Source organism: Agelaius phoeniceus, chromosome 5 (genome assembly GCF_051311805.1).
Source record: "Agelaius phoeniceus isolate bAgePho1 chromosome 5, bAgePho1.hap1, whole genome shotgun sequence".
In the NCBI taxonomy this organism is placed as follows: Eukaryota; Metazoa; Chordata; class Aves; order Passeriformes; family Icteridae; genus Agelaius; species Agelaius phoeniceus.
Window position 1 is genome coordinate 40,919,822 of NC_135269.1, and position 14,277 is coordinate 40,934,098.

At 41.2% G+C, this 14,277-nt stretch overlaps 1 protein-coding gene across 2 annotated transcripts in view; it reads right to left on the minus strand.

Moving 5' to 3' along the window:
* SRGAP1 (SLIT-ROBO Rho GTPase activating protein 1) overlaps nt 1-14,277 on the minus strand; it is a 139,416-nt gene that overhangs the window by 70,622 nt on the left and 54,517 nt on the right. For both annotated transcript variants that reach the window (XM_054631101.2, XM_054631102.2), the window contains exon 2: nt 932-1,127. In XM_054631101.2, the coding sequence (XP_054487076.2) occupies nt 932-1,127 (196 nt within the window). The remainder of the gene's footprint in view (nt 1-931; nt 1,128-14,277) is intronic.

Genomic DNA, 14,277 nt, shown 5'->3' on the forward strand with positions numbered 1-14,277 from the left:
CAGGGCTCTCTGAGAAGTGATGACATATGCACAAGTTGGATATTTCAGAGAATCATTGAGTCGCTAAAACAAATTTTAAGAAATATATGTTAATGCTCTTTGAACTGTTCAAGCTCTAATTGATTAACCTTTTCTTTGCCAGATTTATTTGGAAAAGACGTTTGTCCTGGAACAACAGTTTTATTTGTGTATCTCTAGCACAGCACTGAGTGAACAGTGGGAAAATTATTTTTTAGTTATACAAACAAAAATACTGTTCTAAATCCCTAAGCATAACAGAGCCAGACACATGCATCCATTAATCAGCTCAAGTCAGGAAAATAACCACGTAAGACTATGTCAGCAAGTGATGCAAATGAAGGATTTCAGAAAACCTACTGCATGTTACAAAACTCTGCTATTAAAAGGATACATTAAACTGTAAACAACACGTAACATTCACATCATCTTTATTCCCAGGAATCAGAGAGGTGAAGATGCAGCAAAGTTTACATGCAACAATAAATCAAAATAGTTTTATTTCTTAATGTCATTCTTGGCCAAAATTGTCTTTTTTGTTGCTGTTGTAATGTTGACTGACCTTCATGCAGATGCTTCAAAATCCTACCAACTCCACTAGAAATGAGCACACAGATTTTCAAGCTTTTGGAGCTCTGCATCTCTTCTACATACTGGCTCTATTTTGGGTAGTTTAAAATCCATATGGTAGGTTAGGGATAGTATTTGTGCAACTTAACTTTTAAGAAATTGAAACTACTTGTCAGAAGCTGCGATGAGTAACTGCATAGAGCCACATCAACACTGGTATTTAGGCATGCTTCAACTGCAATGAGAACTGCTATGCTGCTAAGCAGGGCTGGGAATTTTAAACAGGCCTTTGAACCAGCAACAGGTACAACATGGGGGTGATGGGCAAGCAGATTTCTCTTACTTGTACTGCTGATGATCCTTTGTACTCCTGGTTTTTGCCATGAACCTCTCTGCCAGTTTTTCCAGGTTTCGGGAATACTCCATCTCTATTTCCGACTTCTTGCGGAAGAAATCCTGCAGATCCTGAAGAAGCTGCACTCTCATCTCAGTCTGCTGCTCCAGGCATTTCTGTTGCTCAACGAGTTGAGCTCGGATCTCTAATGAAATAAACAAATATCCACTCAGGTCAGTGAAAGTAAATTAATTGAGTGTCACCAACCAAAATTACAAACGCTCCAGTGTACTTCATCCTCACAGCTACACCAGCTGGAGCTGGATTTGAGGTCTGTGGTGGGACACAACAGTGGCAGCTCTCACTTCTGCCACCACATGCTTCATCCCTCCATGTGCTGTCTGTCTTACAACCAGCTGGGGCTCAGGTGAGTCTCCACCTTCCTCTCCCATCCCTCTTCTGGCCACTGGCACTAGCACAACATTCCACTTGGAGTGATCTCCTTGCAGAAGGTGGTGCTGCCCTGAAGAATGGCTGGATAAACAAGCAGCCTTTGGGCCAGGATCAGCCTGCTGATTGTCAGGTGTTATATCTCCATGTACACCATGGAAACAACCTTGTGATAAACCCTGGAGGCAATATCCATTGTAATTGTGCAGAGGTGAGTCTCTGTGTCTGCCCTATCTCTGCCAGGGAAGGAACCAGTGTACTATACATGCATCCAACAATGTTTTACAGTAAATATAGAGGAAAACATGTACCTATACTTAGAGACAACTATTTGAAAATTTGCACCTCTGCACAACGTTCCAGAGACTATAGTATATTTTTTAGTATTTAAAAAAAATCGTTTTAGAAGAATCTCAGTTTAGAAGAGAGTAGATGCTCACAGTTCTCTTCTAGAGCAATAAGGAAAAGCCTCCAGATAACCTACCACTTTTTGCCATATGCAAAATTACTATGTAATAAGGTTTTTATTTTAGAGATTTCTGGGGTTTTTGATTTTCTTTTATTTTGGTTGGTGATTTTTTAGCTGACCAGTTAAATACATTCTGAGAACATTTAGTCCAAAAAGATCCCTCTGGTTCTTTAGAGTTCATTACACGTTTGTCAGCTGCCCAGGCACAGTGTACTCCAATACTGTGGAGTAGAGTAAGTAGTAAACACTTCCTGACAATAATATATGTGTATATTTTTTACATAGTTTAATGCTATAATAAGGATTTATCAACAGCAAAACACCCGAAAGTGATGTCCATGTAAATGCAAAATTGTTGTGAAATTTTACTTGATTCTTAATGACATAACCATGCTGTGGGCAAAAAGATCCTGGAAATCTTCAAAGCCCGCAGCATAGTTCCAAATAGAAGAGCATTCTAAAAGTCATACTAACATCACATGCAACTGCAAACCACTAAGCACTAATAACATCACAAAATATTATCTGATGCAACTAGGATCTAATGCATCCTTACTGATCTTAGAACAGGTATGAAGGCAGAGATGCACTCTGCTAGGATTCAAATGTGTATACTGAAATAAGGTAGTACGAGCAGAGAAAACTGTTAACCACTATATTTGCTGGAGGAGGGAGACACTGCAGTATTTTCTTCCAGATCTCCTGTGAGCTACCAGCTGCTGTGTTAATCATTAATGAGACCATCCATTTTTATAGTCTGGGAGGTGAACCAAAAAATTCACGGTTTGGTTTTCACTTCATTTCAAATCAGTTTGTTGGAAAAGAAACCGTGCCTCCAGCAAGGATGAGCCACTGTAATACAACACTGTATCAATGACATTCATGTACACAGAGGAGAAAATCACATCAGAGCTGGAAGGATAACAACAGAAACAGATGCTCAAGACCACTTTTGTAGGTTTCTACTACTGTAAATATTGCAGTCATGGAAAAGTCCTGTGTATGGCTGTACAGATCCACTGGTCAGAAGCAGCAGTTTTGTTTATAAGCTGGAGTTTTCACTAAATCCAGATCCATGTACATGGTCACTATACTTAAGCCACCTCCCTTTCCCACTCAAGATTTTCTAGCAGCTACTTTGAAAGCAGCATTTTGTACAGAGCAACTATGTTCTGATTATTTTGTAGGTCAGTGTACCTTGCTGCTATAATTCTTCCTTTTTAGGCAGGCTTTTACCATAGCAACAAGAATGAGAAAGATTTTAGAAACAGGAATATATGAATAGAAATACAAGAAACAATGAACAAGGGACAACTGATAAAATATGAGAAACTGCCTTAGCTTTTTAATGCTGTCTGGATTTCCAGTGGACAATAGTGGCTTCCTTCAAACTTGTATTTTAGGAAACAAAATTGAAGCATGATCTATGAAAGCTGATGGAGATGTACAAGCTCTGAGTAAGGCTGGTAAAATTAGGGGCTCAGGGGGCTGCAGCTTTATGAAGGGAAGATTTCTAATTTCTGGTTATTTGAATCTCAGCAAAGAGAAAGAACATGTTGATTCCAAAAGGCTAAGCCTGAGGCCTCCTGCTGGAGGAGAAAAAGGGGAGATGTACATCCCACTCATGCTAGCTGACCACAGTCAGTCCAGAAGTGACTTCAACAGCAGTTCTCTCCATTTTTTATCTTTTCTTTTACTAATAACATGTGTAATGCCATACTGGCAGGCTGAGGAGACGGCAATGAATAAGAAATCAGATCAGAAAATGTTGTGACTTCCATTTTCCGATGAGAGTGATGGATTAAAAAAAAAGCAAGCAACCAACAAACCAAACAACAATAAACCCCCAGAACAAGTACTGGAAAAATAGGCAGGCAGCCTGAGTGGCTGTGTGTGACAAAATCACAACTGTCCAGGTACTATTATTAACTATAATAGACTACCCATTACCTACTGCTACAGAAAAATGCACCAAGGCAATGCTATTTTCTTTAACCAGTTTATATGTGTGATATAAGGCTATAAAGAGTGGCATGGAAAATTGCTGCATTGTATTCAAAGAAATAAAATCAGTATAGTCCAAACTCCATAGATACAAAGACAGGTGTAGCAAGTAAGAGAAGGGTGCCTGTCTTTACTCTTATTTTGCTGGCATGTTTAAATTAAAAGTTGAATTGGTACCAGTTGTAATGGGCAATGCTCTTCTGCTCTGCTGAGTGGCTGATGTCAAATTGCCAGGCTATTTTGTGCCAGGAAAAGACCAGTTTAAACCCTGGATGAGTTAGCACCTTCTCCTTCTTTCTCTTGGCAGCTTTGAGTCAATGCTTACTGGCTTTCTGGCCAGGGGCAGGCTCAAAAGGAATCCCATCCATTTATACTGCAGCTTGAACAGACTGAGATTACATCAACTGGGGAAAAAATTAAATCCACCTACACTTGGTCCAAGATTTGCACAAAAAGTGAGGAAACAGTTAATGTGATGGCAATTAAATCAATAAACTGAATAAAGTCTTATTTCTAAAGATTTTTATGCTAAAATTTATTTTGGTTATGCCCTCACAGACACCCTCCACTACAATTACTGCATTAAGTATAAAATTAGATTTTGTTTATGCCAATTTTTGTTTATGCCAATTTTGAAAATATAGCTTTAACGTTTCAACAAATCTTTATTTCCTTGACAAGTGGACAGATCTGTGCATCATGAAAAGTAAAAAGAGATAAGATATATAGTTGCTTTGAAAGTTAAGTCAGAGCAGATGAAGCTGAATTACTGATATCACCCAAATCATAATCAGAAGTAACTCATCAAGGTTACCTCTTTGCACACAGTACAGTATTACAAATAGTGACTTACATAGCACTGCTGTAATACCCTGTACTACCCTGGAGAACACGCATGGAACCAGTGACAGGCCAGTGCCCCCACTGAAGGAACCTGTGAAGTTACACTACAACGTGACACAATCATAATGCTGGCTACACACCAGCATGGAACTAAGTCCTTCACCTTCACTTCCACACACAAAAGCACCAGACTCCATCAAACATCCCCAAAAAGTCAAAGGAAACCCCCTCCTGACCTCATAGGTCACAACTTGTAAACACATGGTATTAACCAAATTAACCCACAGACAGACCAACACTGCTGCCCTGCTACAGAACTCCCCACTGCAATGCCCACCTCCATCCCTGCCCTGAGGTACTGCAGTGCTCCAGCCATGCTGCACCAGGCTGTGCCCAGCCTTTTAGACCTTGGAGACCTTTCAGACCACCACAAACTCTCTTACCAACTCTCAAGCAAAGCAACTCTAAAGAATGCTTCATGGTGCTACCAACACACCTGCCTCAAGATGCTTCCTGCCTGAGCCACTCCAAGAGCTGATGCAGCCTGCCACTCTTAGCTCCCATTTAACTTTTGTGCTTGCAGGGCAGCCCTGATATGGGCTGTGGTGTTTGCTGAAAGCTCTGGAAATGCCACAGAGCAGGACATGTCTCCCCAGTCACCCCGCCTGGCTGCACTGCAAGCCTCCCACCTGCTGCCTCACCCTGCCTGGCAAGGAGCTATATTTAAGTCATGATTACAATTCACAAACTATGCAGACATATTAATCCAGTGGTATTACTGGATAATCATACCAACAGCCTTGGGGCCTCACCCTTCAAAAGATCACAAAAGCAAGTAACTCAAGAGAACTCTGAGAGTACTGAGGCTCTCACAAGACACAGTTATGTTTGCAGGTTTTATCTGAGTAACCAGACAAAGCTGCATCACTTCTCATTTTTCTCCAAATGTGTCCTTCACCAAAAAAAAAAAAAAAAAAAAATTTAAAAAAAAAAAAAAATTGCTTTTAAATGTCTCAAAAATGTCTCATGCACTAAAACCTATACATGGTATCTTAGACTTTGCATTTCTAAAACCATTACACTTAGGTTTTTTTTTTCCCCAGTGAGCTATCAACACACATATCCTTCATTGTCATGCCAATGATATCCAGATCATATTTCACAGGCAAAGATTCAGACCTTAAATTCAGCCTAGATATCATCTGGCGACCAACATGCATGTGTAATTAAGCAGCTATTGCAGCATTAATCATCTTGCAGTTCCTCCTTGAAGACACTTGAGTCTTATATGCCTCTCATTGTGCCCTAGTTATTTAGCATGAAGAATTGCTGATGTCTACCCCTGCTGCTAGAAGCTGGGGTGCTGCATGAGGGGACTAATCATTTCAGTTTCATTCGAGCCTCTGCCTTTGTAAGGACTTGGTTTTGGCTTCTTTGTCAAGATGAGTGGAGCTTTGGTCCAGCTGCGTGCAGCTGGCCAACATCTGCAGTTTAGGTTTTGCTTGAGCACAGTGCTTATCTCCAGCCCACTGAGGATGCTGCCAGCAGAGAAATAGCAGCAGGAATCACTGAGAGGGGCCTGGAGGTGTCCCTGTGCACATCTAGTACTCCTTAATGCCATGTCCCATCAGTGCTCCCACAGTTCCCAGGGACATTACTGTTCCTCTCAACAGACAAGAAGATAAAGATGGTGAGAGGTAACACATCCATGGTAGGTGCTCAGACCCAGCTGATATTACTGGTCTCTGAGATACATAGCCTAAAGATGCTAGTGCTGTAAAGTTTTTATTTCTCAGACTTGGCTGGAAAGCTATTTGAGTGTTTCTATGACAAATGGCGAGGGAAGCTCTGCGGTCAGCAGGGAGTCTGGCTCACACTCTCTCCCAAGTCCTTGTTGCCATTTTCTTTGACCACAAGCAGGAAAATCCACTTCAAAAGCCAGGAAATTCCACCAGACTGACAGCTAATGAGAGATGCTGGGGCAAAAATCTCGGAGGCTGATGCAGAAATGCCTTTAAATAGATCATGAGCCTGTACCACAACATTAACCTTCTATGACAGACTAGGGGAGATCACTTCCCTGTGTTCAGCATGTAAGAAGTGTGGCTGCAGAGACAGTGATGACCTTGAGCTTCCATAGGCAGGGTTTTTGTGGACTTTGTTCTACCCTGACCCCATCAATTTCACTTAGTACATCGAGCATACAGCTTTATACATGTTGCCACTTGAAGTGTGACTTCTGCCGTGCACACCCCAGCGTTAAACTTACTGTTTGACTTTGTGCTATTTTCCAGAGAATTCATTTCAGATTTTTTGTTTCTGTGGGGATTTTGGGGGATGTGCTTGAGGTTGCCTATAACAGATCATGTCTTCAGGCTGTAGTGTAGAACTGGATGGGGACAGAGAATCACTTCAATCACTTCTGCTATCTGAAGGGCTGTACAAAGAATGAGCAATCTGAAGCCCCTATTGACATCTGTCAACCTCTTTAAAAACTGTAAACTACATTCATTCAAGCACTTTGGCATGCTTAAAGATAAAAACCAATCCTCATGCAGCCATTAGGAGGAAAGCTGGTGTAGAAGCCATTTGCAGGATGCAGACAAATTTTTATGGGTCACTTCACTTGTCCTGCTCAAACAAAGGGAGCAGAGAAACAATGAATCCTCTCCTTGAAGCTGCAAATTTCATTTCTATACATTCAAGCAAATACACTTCTGTCTACTGCAGTCACAGACTGGGCAACAACATGTGCTAATGCAGAATCCTGTAACTGGGGGATCCCAGTGGACAGGATTCAAAAAGGGCAGCTGTATTAGGGCACCTTCCAGATCCTTTTGAAATGAGAAGACATGTCTGGAAGAGCCAACAAAATCTCTAGATGTAGAAGAAGAAGCTTTTCTTCTTGTTGTTCTTGGACTAGCGCCCTCCTGCTATTCACAGCCACAGCTGCTGGTCACTTGGCTGCCTACCGTCCCAGTCTAAATGGAGGGCAGTGTGCCAGCTCATGACTTGGCAGGACACTTGTGCCACAATGCTGCTGCCAAGTGACCATGAATTTAAGCAGGCAGTCTGCCTGCACCACATTTTGAGTGCCACTGCTTTTGTGGCAACTGCTCCTTTGCACGCATAACTAAGTGCTGGCACTATGTCCACCCAAACCTTGAGCCTGGCATACTTTGTCCTTGTAGTCACAGGATCTGGGACTGAGGACAAAAAATTCTGTCCCTCAGTGGAGAAGAAACTTTATTTTGCTCAATAGTAAAAGCTCAGCTCATCTCAAAACACTGCCAACCAGAAGAGTAGAGAGCAAAGGGCAAGATGCCTCCTCTGCGTCAACAGTCTGATTCAAGGTCTTTCACCAGAGTGACCAGCCCTGAGAGAGCAGATACTCTCCCAAAATCCAGCTGCCCTACCTCTAGATGAGCAAATCAGTTCTGCTAAGAAAGATGGAGACAGTGAGAGAGGAAAAAAGAGTCCATGCAACTGTCTGCCAAGCAGACAGGTGATCATAAAGTAGGTGTCTAAAAACCCATTTAGAGCATCTAAACTGTTAAGATCTATAGGAAAACTTATTCTGAAGCTTCTTAACAGCTTCAATCATCCTTTTTTTTGTGCTTGTTAAAGATACCATCAGCCTTTCCTTGCAGTCTTAAATTCTGGGCATGTGAGAAAATGAAAAAGAAATCAGTATGCCCAAATCTTTCTTATCTTTTCACCAATGACGTATCTACCTATAGAACAGAAAGATGATTCATGAGTCTTCTTGGAAACATTCTTTGCACAATGGCTGGGAGGCCTGATTGGCATTAGAACTCCATGAGACAAAAAATCCACACAAACCAGGGGGTCCAGTAGGAAAGAAAACCCAGTTTGTCACAATCCAAGCAGTACTGAAAACTTAATACTCTTCATTAGCTTCCTTACTTGTAAACTGGTGAAATCAGGTTGAATTCCTGCCTCAGCTGCTACAAGGCTGAGGATGGAGCTGCCTCTGAAAAGTGCAGCAGTATCTACTCTGCAACAGACACTGCATCACTTGTCCACCAACACTACCCTGAAATAACTCCAGTCTTAGTATTAGCACATATCCTTTACTTCCAGAGAATCATAAACCTCCTGACCATACAGATTTGAGTACAGATTGCATCCAGACCAGCACCATTTCATTTTGTTACGTTCTACTTATTTGTCACAATAAAACCCTTCCTTCTTAATATCTTGGACGGAGAGTTGACAAGTGAAAACATCTGAAGGCTTCTTCTAGAAATGAAATGTTGAGAGAAGTACCTTTTCTTGACAAAAAATTTAATTAATCTGAGCCTCTGGCAGGTGGCATAGCTCTTAAAATGAGAGTTATGTTGGTAGAAGAGCAGGTCAGGAACTCCTGAGCAGCCGGATAAGAAAGCATGAAATCTGCACATCAATCAGATACAGCATCTCCTGTACACTGGTAACTATCACTGTGATAAGACTTAGAAATTAATAACTAGAGAAAATTCCCTCCCTACATCCTGTGAAAATGACTCTCCATGCACGGCACATCTTTAGGAGGTCAATAAAACATTTTTAGGATGACACACACCCTGCTGCATGTCATAAATAAGAGCATGCATTTGACCCAGCCATGACTTTCAGTGACAGCTCTTTAAGTCCCAAGGTGAAGTAACAGTGCAGTTAAGCACAGAAAGGAAATGGTAATCTGTGCTGTGTGCCAGCATTTTACCCACATCACTTTTCAGTACAACCAGTCAAACATGCAGTAAAATACTTTCACTATTGCTCATTTAGCTTTGATACATTTAACTCCAACCCCCCAACTCAATACATTGAGCACCTTTGTGTTTTTCTTCTAAAATAAATATGTACTTTTTTTTTCTGCAACAGATCCATGATACTCCTTCAGTGAGACAAACAGCTATGGCACTGAGATGCCTCCAACACTGGTTTTAAAACTTTATGTACATATCCCATGCTAACTACTCACTGAGTACATCCCTGTAGTTACTGAAGGCCCTGTGTGCCCCAGCCAACCAAGTGGGGAAAGAAACTGTCTTGGGCAACATGCCAGAGCTGCAGAGCCTGCCTTGGATGCTGGCACACTTCTGGGCAGAGCATCAGCCCCTGCCCATGAGCACCGTGCTCTCGAGCAGCACGGAGCAGGGACAGCCCTGCGCTGCCGAGGCAGCAGTGGGGGATCAGAGCTCCTCACTCACCCACCCAGTGCTGAGTGAAGGATGGCATCCACCACCCAGCCAAACTTTGAATGCAATTCTATCACTGTGCTTCAGGCTTCTTGGACAGATTTAACTGTAAAAGTGCAAGTCTGGCTCAGGAGAATGTCTGTCAGACCAGATGGACCTTGATCTGCATAATTTTTTAGTAGAGACTTGGCCTAAGTCTGCAAAACCAAAGCCCCAGTGAGGGATTACTGGTACTCTGAGCATGACTATGATACTACCCAAAAGTAAATTTCAGCATCTTGTCTCATTTTCACATAGCAAATAATACTGAATTTGACTCAGTAGAGGATTTAAGAAACAGGATATAATGTTTTTTGGGGGAAAAAAAGTTCTGTATGACAAACTCTGAACAGAAAATTCGTATTTTTACTAATTAAACAAAAGAATAACCCCAATCATGATGGAATTACTTATTCTATCTGTGGGAGTACTAGTAAATAAATAATCACCATGCTGGTTGATTATAACTATTATACAAGTAGAAGTAAGAGACAGGTATTTTTATATGTCACCTAACAAGATTAGATAAATTCTGCCATCCTTCAAATACATTTGTCTGTGTACTGCTCTGATTTGGTAGAAGGTGTAATGCCTAAGTGAGAAGATAAAATGCCTACCTCAAAGGATGGTTTTGAACCCAATTACTCAAAGCCTCAAATTCCACTAACAGCAGCTGGGAAAAAACAAATCCTTCAGTGTCACAGAGCAGATTCTTTCTGCTACAGGGGAGTATAAATTGGATTGTGGACCACATTTAATTAACTTTATCTTCAATTGTTACAGTAGCAGGAGAAGAAAGCCCCCCCCCTCCCCCCCCCCACCAGAGGTTCCTGCTAATGGGAACAGAAAAAAATATCCCATGAGACTGTAGGTAACTGTTGCTTACTCACTCAACAGTAAAATGAAGAATAGTATCTGCTAGTAAATGAACTCTGGGCTAAAATAATTTGCATATTTCCAGGTCCCCTGGAAACAGTCTTCAATCTGTCAGAAGTTTAAAAAAAAAAAATATAACTCCGATTTTTTTAATGAGAGGAAATATCAGAACAAACAAAACTTAAAGCTGATGATTTGTAGAACCCAGTATCTGCATTGATTCACTGTTTTGTGTATTCTGTAAATGTTTCTCTCCAACAGATATATGGGTGATTAGGGTTTCCAGCAGGGCTTTGATGACTGCTGAATGGAAGCTAAGACACCAAAAACAGCTGTAGGAAACAGATGTGCCACTTAGGGCACCTTCACTGAATGGCCAAGGGATTAATGCTTCACATGCTTAGTTCAGAATTCCTTTATAAAAAAAGGCTATAAAATCCCTATTATTACCTATGTTTTTAGCCTATCTCCATTTGGAAATAGACATTCTGGTAGCAAAAGCTGCATTGGAATGAGTAAAGGAGAAGAATTGCAATGGGCAGGGCAGTAGCTGTAGCTCCTAGGCCCTTTCCCTGGTTAAACTGAAATTGAATCTTGATGTTTTGTAAGCATAAAGTTCCAGCTCTGAGAAGCACATCAGCAGTTATAGCACCTGGATGGCAAAGTGGTAACCTGTGAAAATAGTTATTCTTTATTCTGGGAAAAAACACTGTTTGGTAATTCACGGAAGGCCATGCACTACTTAGTGAAGAAATGAAAGATGTGAAATCTACAATGGAGAAATCTCCATCCTGTAAGAGGATCATCATCCAACCATTAGCAAAATACTAGGGGAATTTTTTGGAAATAATAAACACAATAAACATGGATACCAACTGGGGAAAAAAGCAAGGGTAGTTGGAAGGACAAACCAGACATGCCAGCAAGCAATATGAATCTCACAGGCTTCTGACAATTTGCCAAAGGAGGCTTTCTCCCGGCTTACGTTTCCTTAATCAGGAATACTCTGAATACTCCAGATACTGGTTTTACAACAGTGCTATATTTCCAAATGTTTACTTTAGGGCCACGCTTTTTTTTTTTTAACCAAAGATGAGTTTGAGTCAGTCAGGAGCACTGGGAAAATAATTGAAACAGAAGGATAAAGTAAAGACCAAAAAGTCAAAGTGTGGCAGTGCACACCTACTAGGCCAGATGAACCCAGGACTGCAATGGCCAAACTGCTGACAAGAATCTGTCCCCTTTGCCTGAAAGTGGCTGCTGTGACTAAAAAGCTGGAGAACATCTCCTGGAAAGGGCAGGGGGAGCAGAGAGAGATGCCAGTGTGTTCTAGGCAAGCAAATTGCTACTTCTGCCTAAATTACTGAAGTTCTCATCAGAAATATTTATAGAACAAAGACAGGTAGAGAGATAAGGAGAAACCAGGTCAGTTCCTGGAAAAGAAAACTCCACTGGCAAGCCACTGGAGTTACTTAAGCTTATCAACAGATAGTGGATAACTTAAACCCAGCTGACCTCCAGTTTCAAGTTACCTGCAATCCTTCGCCTCAAGTTACCTGCAATCCTTTGCCTCAAATTATTCTACTCCTGTTCCATTTAAAATTTATCAAAAAACCTTAAAGAACACAAAAATACAGATAAACCAGTTGAAAAGCATTTATTTTTTCCAGTTTCTGCAAAATGTGCATTTTCACTGCAACTTCCTTTCTGCACGTAATCTGTCAAAGTACAGCGACAGTGCTTACTGAAGCATCAGTCCTGTCCTCTCTGCCTGGATAGGGATTTTCATCTTAGTGCTCATCTACTGCTTTGTCACTTTGCTGATAATCTGTCATAACCTTGACATGTAAAAACCACAAAGAAAAGAAGACTACCTTTGCATGAAGTTCAAGTTGTCCCAGTTGACTCAGTCTAAAACTGCAGATTACTCATGTCCAAGCTGGGCATTATCTAAAAGACCTCATCTGTGGCTTCTCTATAGAACAATGATCTTGTTGTTTACAGAAACTTTTAGGTTATGAAGAACAAGAATAAGATAGTCAAAAAGAATAAGATAGCAGCTGTGAAAGGGGTCTGAGCAACATTTACTTTTGTCTACTTTGAAGGAAAAAAACCAGAACTCTTTACCTAGAATGGAAAGCAAAGACAATAAGTGCTCAGTATTTAAGCATTCTGCAAGCTAAGCCTTTCTGATGCACTGTTGCAGGTAATGGTTCTTCCCCTGTCCATAAAACCCAGTTTCACTGCAAATTAGCATTGGCTTTAACCAGTGAGATCAAAAATTGAGAAAATAAAGAACTTCAGGCATGAAGAAAGGCTTGTCAGAAGACTCAACAGAACTGTAACACCCAGATGAATCCAGCTAACCTCAGCAGGAATCCCCTCCTCCAACTTCCCAAAAAAATGAATTTGCTTGGAGAGCAAACAGGCCTTAAACAATGCCCAAAACTGTCAATCATGTGGAAACTGCTTGCAAATATAGAAATCTACCAAGGTGTTACAACTAGACTTACTTTTCTCCCCTAAAGCTCTATTTACAAAATTACTTTAGAGACAGGAATAGGCAAAAGCCTCCCTTGGTCTGGAAGACCACTGGACATGGTATCCAGCCAGGCTGCTGAGCTCAGCCTCCTTCTCCCAAGGAAAAAGCAAGCTTTTCCTACATTCCATAGAGAGATAGTCCCCTAGCCATACAGGTAATATGGCACTCTCTAAGGAAAGATTCAGGTCAGAAAAGCCAATAGCCTGAACAGAAAAAGCTGGTTGTAAGCCACCTTCCTAGGAAAAAGTTTTCCAGCAGACCTACAGGCAGCTCATACTCAAGCCAAACAAACTGCTTGAGCTCCTCAGAGTGGGTGGAAAAGCCACTCAGAATTAGTGTAGTCTCTGACGGAAGCAATGCGATTAGATGGTAACTGAAGACCTACCTCATGTCCTTTGAGTGAGAAGCACATCTGCAACATTTTAACTCTGCTGAACAATTAGTTGTTTCTTGAATCATCACTAAGGCTAGACATAAAAACCACACTTTGATAGAAATGCACCAGAGTCTGGTTTGAGGCTAGGACACTTAGAACTTTCAAAGAAGATCCTTCTTCTCAAAGCACATCCTCATTGCCATCCTGTATCAAGGGCATCACTCAGTTTGACCTGCCCCCACCCCTCAGGTGTTTTGTTGGGATCACCAAGCTGGAGATCCTGCCCCTCCCAAGCACTTTGTGCAGGAAGTACCATTGCAGTGCTGCACATCTACCCACGTTTGGCAAGAAAAGGAAAGATACTTTCAAAGGATATCTTTACCCACAAGGATGCAAGCACTCTGAAGGCAGAGATGATTTAAAATAAAAAAATCAAAACAAATCAGGAAAGCCCTTAAGCACTCTGATTTAACAAAGGAGAACAAACATATTCCAATTCTAAAACACCTAATGATTTTAATTAAAAGCTTCCCTCCTCTGCAAAGTTTCAGT